Here is an 8953-nt window from a genome sequence, read left to right as displayed (position 1 = left end):
CGCCTGCGTGTTGGCCTTAGCCTTGTTTCATGAACACCTGGGGCTGGTTTAGGGTGCGTGAAAGGAAGAAAACAGAAAATAAGAGCTAACATGAAGTGAAAGTGATCAGCTGGTCTTTGTCTCTAGCGAGAGTAACGAAGGGGTGAAGGGGTGCAGAGGCTGCCTGCCCTGGCTGTGCTTTTCTTTGCTCATTAGGTGTGTGTATATGTACAGGAGGCTCCTTCTCAACATCAAGAAATCCTTTTTCCCTGTGAGAGTGACCAAGCACTGGCACAGATTCCCAAGGGGAGTGTGGAGTCTCCATCCTTGGAGATACTCAAAAGCCACCTTCACATGGATCTTTTGCACTCTTCTTTCTCATAGGTTGTGCAGGGGGTAAGACCAAGAGGTCTCTGCCAACCAAGGGTACATGCACACACACCTGTATTCCTTCCTCAAAGTTTTTCTGTTGTCCTGAAATCCTCAGTTTGTTTGCCTTTGGCTTCAGTTCCTTGGCTAGAGCTGTATTTTTGAATCATTACTGAGAGCGCATGACCAATGTGGTAATTAAATGCACACTTTGAAGTCTACTCCTGATGCAAATTGGCTGTGTTGCAGTGATGAAGATGCTGTACCCTGTCTGCATTTCTCCATAAATAAAGTTCTAAGTACGGTTTGATCCTCAAAGGAGCCTTGAGTCACAGCAGTTCCATTGCTCTATCACTGACTTTTAATTTTTTCTTTTCCACTACAGGAGAATCCAGATGAGAAAGCCACCTGCCAGGTACTCTTATTTTTAGCTTTAAAAAGTCTAAAGGGATAGAGGATTCTGTTACATTGATTTCTTTCTTTCTTGATGCTGTTGCTTTCACTGCTCCTCCTTTCTGCAAATAACTAATGGGTTTTCAGTTCTTGTTGCTAAATCAGCTTAAGCATGCCATATTTGTCCTGGAAACGATGAGGAGAGTACTCATTTCCCACCAAATGTGCCCTATTGCTATGATGGGAGAAGGACCATACAATAGCCTGTCTCTGTCCCATCTTTTGGATCCTGGGGAACAGGACTCCTTGCAACAAATGAGTTACATCCTGAATGAGTCAAACACACCTGTAAAGCTGTATGAGCAAAGTGCAGTGTGTGCTTGCAGCACACATGTGATGCCATGATGATTGTTTGCCTTTTCTTTTATACCCCTGTTATACCTTTTTTACAACTTCTGTATTCTCAGTGCTTTTTGCCTACATTCTTCAACTTGTTTGTCAAGCTAAGAGACTAAACATTTTAGAAGCTTCGTAGCTAGGGATCAGTGTGCCCCAGACCCCAAGGTCTCTCCAGAACACATTGTGTAAACTAAGATAGAACCATCCAGGGGAAGGTTCCTTGGGGAGGGGGTCTCACTTAAGCCTCTCACTGGGGAATCTTTGATAGATATGCCAATTAGTAAGACCTGTAATGTTATACCAGATCTTTTGAGGGGTGTGCATTTCAGTGTATTCGACCTGGACGTAGTGCACCTAAGGATCCTTAAAATAAATACCAAGGTAAAATCCCTTTTCCCCTTCTAACCGTGTTTGACTCTTGATTTTAAGACCAGGAAAAGGCATCACATGAATATTTTGTTCATCACTGTAATTGTTTGATGTAAAATCTGTCAGGAGCAAAAATTACTAACTTTTTGCTACAGCATTTTTGAATACATAAGCACAGTAGAAACTTGGTCATCTGCATACTCTGGCATCTGTACAAGAATGCCAAGATTTTCCTTGGCGTGCAGTAGGGACTTGACAATGTAGATACCTTTCATGTTGGCATGTGTGGTGTGACTTGTCTGGACTGCCTGTTTTACAGATTTGAGGAGAAAAATCAGTTTAAAGCTATCTGAAGATACCTGTTAAAGTAGTAGTTCTCCTCACCCGGAGCTGTCATTGGTGCCCAAGCTCCAGTGTTTTACTTGGTGTTGCCGCCAAGTTAAAGTTTTTTAGAGCCACGTGGGGCTTGTCTGTTTACCCTTTCAAGTCTGTCAGCTCTCCAGGAGCCCCTATCAAGTAGGACAGGAGGGAATTTGGGGACAGGCACTGTTCACTCCCATGTGCACACACAGTTTTTCATTCACATCCTGCATCTGTGAACTGCTGTTTTATTTCTTTCAGGTCCTTGTGACTGGACACCATGCCTCTTCCAGAAACCATGTTTTGTGCTCAGCAGATCAAAATCCCCCCAGAGCTACCTGATATTCTGAAGCAATTTACTAAAGCTGCTATTAGGACTCAGCCTTATGATGTTTTGCAGTGGGCAGCTGCGTAAGTATGATGTTCACCTAACAACAGAGAGCTATACATAGGGACCCTCAAAACCTCACTGCCTCTCTTTATTATGTAGTGGCCCTGGCTTTGGTTGTTAAATCAGCATGTCCATTGCACACACACTTCTGTGTATTAATGCAGCATGTAAGCCTTTTAAAAACAGTGTGGTATTTTATTTATTTTCTGTTTCCTTGAGGTTTAGGGCTGGCTTACTGGCTTATTCTGAAATAGCTGGATTTCCATACAGAAAAATGCATCTTAATTTGCTTTTTGTTACTAGTTTTTCTATCTGAAAGACCAACCCTTTTTCCTTTTGGTTTGGTTTGGTTTTTCTTCTCTCATGTGAGATTTAATTCTTGAAATTTAAAGGCAAAAATATACATTAGCTTTCTAATTCTTAAGCTTGGTTAGGTTCCCCTTCTTTCTTTCTGGGGAAAGTGCCTGAAAAATTGCACCTTTGAAGTGATAATCCACGTAATAAATCTCCCACTATAAAGTTGATTTAGATGTTTAAATGTTTCTTCTTTAGCATCTATTTTGTTTTCTTTTACCTCAACTGCTCACTGTAATTTTTTCCTGTCCTATGGTTTGCGTGGGCAAGCTCTTGAAAGGTACCTGTGAGATGTTCTCAGCTGGGAGGATTGGAAAACGTCTGTACTGTGTACATGAGGGAGGGGAGGCTGTTAACAAAGCCAGGCTGCAGTCTGGCTTGTCTGCTAAAAAGAAAAGAATCTGAAGCTGAATTGTTATAGCTGCAGTGTTGGGGAAAGCCGGCAGGACCACCTTAAAATGGTGTGGCATATCTCTGTGGCTGGTGCCTGCTGGGACTGGCGAGAGCCGGGGCTGCAAAGGCCACGCCACTGGCCAGCCCCCGACCTCGCCTAAGCACCGCACCAGCTCGGCGGGAGGAGCCCCGCTGATGGTGGGCGCCTGCTGCTGATTGCACACCCCCGTTCTGGAACATGCTCCGGTGTACCTGAGCAGAGCAACATCTGTACCTGGGAGCCATGCAGAGCAGAGCCGGGTGGTGGCTTCACGTGTGCTGCCGGTGTTGTAGCGTTTGTCCCTGTGAATAATCAGTTGGGGAAATGGATCTGGCAAATAGGCCGGGTGTTATATGTACATGCATACCGTGCATCTGTTTCTATACAGTCGCACTAATTCAGTTCTGGAGTGCTGCCTGCTGTGTATTTTAGCAGGTATTTGCACAGCATGGGATAGCCTGGACATGGACATGGGTGACCAGGGCGGATGAGACAGGACAAGTGGAGAAACTTTTAAATTAGATGCAGCTGAATGAAAACTGAAGTTTTCCTTGCACAATTCAGATTGCTGGCCAGTTAAGGCAGAGGCAGCTCTTAAGGTTGTGGCAGCCTCATAATTAAAAGGATGTGTATCTAGTGTCCTTTATGCTCTACTCTTAGATTTTGTTTTGGAGTGGACAGAAAGAGCAGAAATGCTGATGAGAGAGTTGCAACGTGAATAGGCAGATGTACATTTTGGGTAGTGCGTGAGGGGAATGTTAAACAGGTAAGCCCTCAGGTTCATCAGTCAAAAGAGCTGAGTGTATCATGCAAAAAATAAGTTAAAGGCCTTAAGAATTACTAGAGTGTCATGAAAAGGAACATGTACAGTCAAAAGATTGTGGTTTCTGGGCACAGGAAGATGGGAGCTGTGCATGAAGGCAGCTTGCCAGGTGCTGCTGCTCCTGTGGGGGAGCCTGCAGATTCTTACACTGAACTGTAAGAGCATTTACTTCTGTGCAGTTTGTACTGGCCATAGGCATTGAGGTTTGTTGCTCTTCCCTTTCACTTAGGTATTTTTCAGCCTTGTCTAAAGGTGAACCCCTTCCTGTGAAGGAGAGGATGGAAATGCCTTTAGCAACAGAGAAAACAGATGCTGGTTTGACCCCAGGACTCCTTAAGGTCTTGCACAAACAGGTACAAGCTGTTCTTTATCAAATGCACAATGCTATGGAGGAATGCTGATGTGGTGGAGATGGTTGGGGAGAGAGACTGTCAAGTAGTTGAAGTATTTTGGGGAGACACTGTGTTCTTAAATTCATTCTGGTTTTTTGAATTCTTATTGTGGTACCATGATTTCGTTCAAAGCTTTCTTCCAAAGTCATGGTGACCATTGCAGACCTGAGGGAAAAATGGAAGCATTTGGGCTTGCCAGAGGAGCAGCTGGAAGCTATCCTGCAGCTGGACAGTTTTGGCGAGGAGGTGGAATGGATGAAGTTTCTGGCACTTGGGTGCAGCGTGCTTGGTGGGGTACGTTCACAGCAGGAGCCCTTGTATCCAAACACAAGTTGTTGTCTAGGATCATATAAAAGATAAACCATAGAACAATGAATGCAGATGGATTTGGGGTATAGTGATTGCTTTTGCAGCAGCTGGAAAAGTGGCTTGCATGTTTACTTCTGTTGCCCATCAGATTTTGGTCTGGGGAACTTAACCAGAAGGATGGCTAAGTCCTCAGTTTACTGGAGTGGCAGTAGAAGAGCAAGCATGTCTGCAGGGAGGTCATACTGTGTGAGAGAGGATGATAGAGGAGTGATGTTGATGGCATCAGTGTAAATGTCCATGGAGAACTGGAGGGAGAAATTAAAGAACCAATTTTTAATTGATTGTGTAGCAAATTAAATTTTCACAGCAGCACTTAATGTTACTAAAGCTACACTTAATTCTTTTAATGTCAGTAATAAAATCCAGCAGAGCATTTCAACAGAATGAAAGATTATAAAATGCATTAAGCTGATGTTCTTACAAAGTATAATACTTTTAATGATTTCTACAGTAGGGAAGAAGAGGTACTAAAAAGAAAATATATGTGACATAATATTTTGTGAATGTTGCAATATCTGGAAACCCTGAATGTTCATCTGGCCTGGCAATGCAATTGTGTGTGTATATCTGTATGTCTGTCTGTCTATCTATCTATCTATCTTTATTTCAAATGTGTATTTCTTGATTACAGTCTCCCTCCCAAAATGATCTTGTAGTTTACGCTCTTTTCTTCATTTAAAAATAGTGACAGCAACATTACTTATCTAAAAAACAACAACTCCTCTCTCCCCCCCAAAAAATCCCCAAACAAACCAAAATCAAAAACGGAGTCACAGGAACATCATTCTGATGGAGCTAGACAGACTAAATTTCACCACCTCACCATCCTTTTGGATAGTAAGTGAATGGTTTGATTTCAGTACTACATAATGAAACCTAAACTTCAGTTTCCTAAACCAGAGAGAAAGACACACACAAGAAGTTTACATTCACTTCCTGCAGCTGTAAATTGTATTCCCAGTCAAACAGGGTCACAGCTGAGATAGAAGAGTAGTCAAGTATGAACTTCTTAAGAGTATCTTTTTTGTATAGCACTGATGCGTTTTTACAAAAGCCTTGGAGAAATGACCACACAGGTAGCCTGTTAAATTGTCTGTCAAAAGTGGCAAAATGGATATGAATAACTTCACTGTGTTGTGAGATAGAGACCATGGCAGCTTGGAGTGGCAGGACCAGAAAGGGCAATAGAGGGACAGCCAAATGAAAAATGTAGAGTTGGCCATCACAGAGTCAGCTGCCTCTCTTTTCCCTGAGAAGCCTCCCAGGGGAGGAGATACATTAAGTAAAACTGTTAAAGGATTTTAAGATGACACTTCTCTGGCCTGTGTTCTAGATCTTAAACAGATACTGTATTTATTTTAAGTATTGCTATTCTACTTTAGGAAATGCTGTCTTTTTACACAGACATTGCTTGCTTGCTAATGAAATTTTAAGAGGAAATCTTGAAAAAGTTGCAGTGAAAAATATTAAGACTTAGGTTAGAGAAAGCCTGTGTGGGTTTGGTTTGTGCTTTTATATTGTGTATGTGGTTTTGTTTGTTTCTTTAATGGCATCCAACCAGTCTTTGACTGAATGAAACTCAATGCTGAATTTTTCCACTTTTCCCCATATAGCTCAGCATGCATATGGCACTGGATTGTCAACACCATATTAAATAAAGGATTTTTTCAAAGTAGATTTGGAACTAATAATTTGAGGCATGTTTTTTAAAGGTAACTCAGATGTTATTGGCCTTTGACTAAACTGAAATATTCTTTAAATACTTTTTGCCTCAGCGCTTTTTCTACTATCTATTAAAATGGAACTTGCAAAGAGATAGGGGAAACAGTAAATATCAGCTAAAATATAATCTAAAAATTATATAAAATCATGAAACCTGTATTCATTTTCTGAGGGTTGCAGATTTGTCTGTCTTAACTGCTGCTGAGAATTCACTTAGAACCATTAATATACACACACACACACACACAAACATCTCTTACTAGATACAGTGATGTTGGAGCTTTTACAGTAGCAGAACACAGAAATTTGGCCCTACTGGAGACAGAGCTCAGATTACCCTATGCCATCTTTAACCATCACAAGATTCTGGTATTTTTTCTCCTGTCTCTACTAGAACTTCATTATTGTTTCCATCCTTGGACCTGCACTAGAGAGTAAATTTGGGGTTTAAAGCTAGGCAGCGATGGTAACACCTTCATCTCATTTACCCTCACTTGTAATGGCTTACAGTGTGGATTTGGTCATGGTATGCAAAGGATGTTCATGGCTCTGATACTTTTCCTTTCATTTCTTGCTGGAACCCCCTGCAGTCCTTACTGAGTTCAATGAAACAGGCCTGCGAAATCCTAACAAGAGACCCAGAAGGTGGAGCAGCTCGAATTCCCTTTGAAACGTTCTCGTTCCTTTATTCATATTTGGCTGGTATTGATGGGGAGATATCAGAGACAGAAACTAAAGCATTCCTTCAAGGAATTAAAGAACAAGCGTAAGTAAAAATCTGTGCAAGGAATTTTAATGTATCAATTGCCTCTGGGTTCTTCATGAGCCTTTAATTTCAGGTGAATACTCCATCTTCATTTTGGGCATAGGCATGATGACAGAAGTAAGGATTGACTGAGATTGTATCAAAAGTATGCATAGTTATTTTTTGTCAACTTCACTGTTTGCACTGTTAAAAGATAAACTGTTATTTATCCATCTTCCTCTGAAATACTGAAGTCTCTATCTGGTGGTAGAATTTTCCCTGTAGGAAGCTATTGTATACAGGCGTGTAACATCTGCATATTACTGGCTCTGGAACCAGCAGCAGCTTCTGGGCTGTTCCTTTGAATTAGCATAGATCATAAACCAGAGAGAGAGACTGGGAGTTCTCTCATTGTATCTGTGGTCACACATAGATCACCTGAAACGCACTTTAACCAATTCAAGAGGATCTGTAACAGGCTTGTCCTCCGAGTGCTGCCTGCATAGCACGTTTGCATACAGACACTAAACTCTTCCTACATCTCTCTGCAACTGTTCTTTCTGTGCATGGTGGGCTGACACGACCCCAGAGGTGCTACCACCATCACTGCTGGGCCAGCTCTCTGAAACTCACACAAGGCGCCACTGTGGCCCCCACCTCCCCCCAAAACACACTGCCATGTGAACTCCATACAAACAAGAGCATACAAATGAACTGTTTCATTATTAGTTATCAGACTGACAATTTTTAGTAAGAAGCACTTTTTAATCACACCCCTTTTGCTTGCAATTCATATAGCCCTAAATTGTACCTTGTCCAACACACTAGGATTTACCATGTGAAAGTGTCATTTTAAGAAATTTGGTTTATTCCTTTCCAGGGACCAACACTCTGGCATGGTGCTCATCAGACACTTCCTGCCATACTCCTTCATATTTTATTGATCAATCCTACTCTCCAGCATGAGGTGGGAAGGGAAAAAAAATGAAGGAATAAGTAAGTTCAAGAACATAATTTGTGTTCAAAGTACCATAATTTGCACATTTCAGAACAACATGATCCTCTTCTCTGGCACTTCCTTTTCTTTGTCCTACTCTTGAGATAGCCCTTCAGGGGATGTCAACTGAAGCCATGGTTATACTGTTCTCCTGCGTCTCAAATACTGATGGCCACCCCTAGGGTGTGACCCCTTCACTTTTCTGCTTATATTGAGCAAAAGTTGTTTTGCTACCGAGCTTTCTACCTACACTCTGTAAGTGATTGTTAAGTAAAACATGGAATTCAGTTAAGACTGGGCAGCTGTAACTGGAGCATTTCTCATTATGTTTCTGGTAGCACTGACATCATTTTGACTCTGGCACAAATACAGCTGGTCCTTAGACTCCTTTGTCTGCCTGGACATCCTCTATTTAAACAAAGCGTTTTACCAAGCCCAACTGAAAGAACTTAATGAGAATCCTGTGGCTGAGCTGGTAAACAAAACCAATGCAAGGGCTGCAATGGTTCCATGTTGTTTTCCCTCTAATTAGAGCCCTTTCAGAACTTAAAACTTTTTTTCATTTTTGTATATACTTGTCTAATAAAGATGTTTTAAAACATGTCTTGTTTTCTGACAGGAAAAGCTACTGCATTTGTCACGTAGGTGAGGAATACCTGACACAGAGTTGTTTGGTTGGACTGCTGTAGCAGGTATAGAAGCATAAATCCACCAGAACTAGACCAAGTATTTAGTGACAGACAATCACACTTAATTGCAGAAACAACTAAGGTATGAAAGAGGATACTAGTGGCTACAGTAAAGCTGGAAAGATTCCCTTTGACTGAAAAGGCCACAACCAGGAGCAACATAGAGTGC

General features: G+C 41.7%; 1 protein-coding gene across 1 annotated transcript; it reads left to right on the top strand.

Moving 5' to 3' along the window:
* Nucleotides 1–51: 51 nt before the first annotated feature.
* On the top strand, nucleotides 52–8698 carry ROPN1L (rhophilin associated tail protein 1 like). The gene is made up of 6 exons (XM_008637197.2): nucleotides 52–763; nucleotides 2131–2280; nucleotides 4100–4223; nucleotides 4395–4556; nucleotides 6944–7119; nucleotides 7979–8698. Exons 2-6 carry the CDS (start codon nucleotides 2150–2152, stop codon nucleotides 8040–8042), a joined length of 657 nt encoding a protein of 218 aa, XP_008635419.1. The 5' UTR covers nucleotides 52–763; nucleotides 2131–2149; the 3' UTR covers nucleotides 8043–8698.
* Nucleotides 8699–8953: the final 255 nt, after the last annotated feature.

The sequence above is a fragment of the Corvus brachyrhynchos genome, unplaced genomic scaffold (assembly GCF_000691975.1).
Source record: "Corvus brachyrhynchos isolate BGI_N302 unplaced genomic scaffold, ASM69197v1 scaffold23, whole genome shotgun sequence".
NCBI classification, from domain to species: domain Eukaryota; kingdom Metazoa; phylum Chordata; class Aves; order Passeriformes; family Corvidae; genus Corvus; species Corvus brachyrhynchos.
This window is presented reverse-complemented; position numbering and strand designations above follow the sequence as displayed.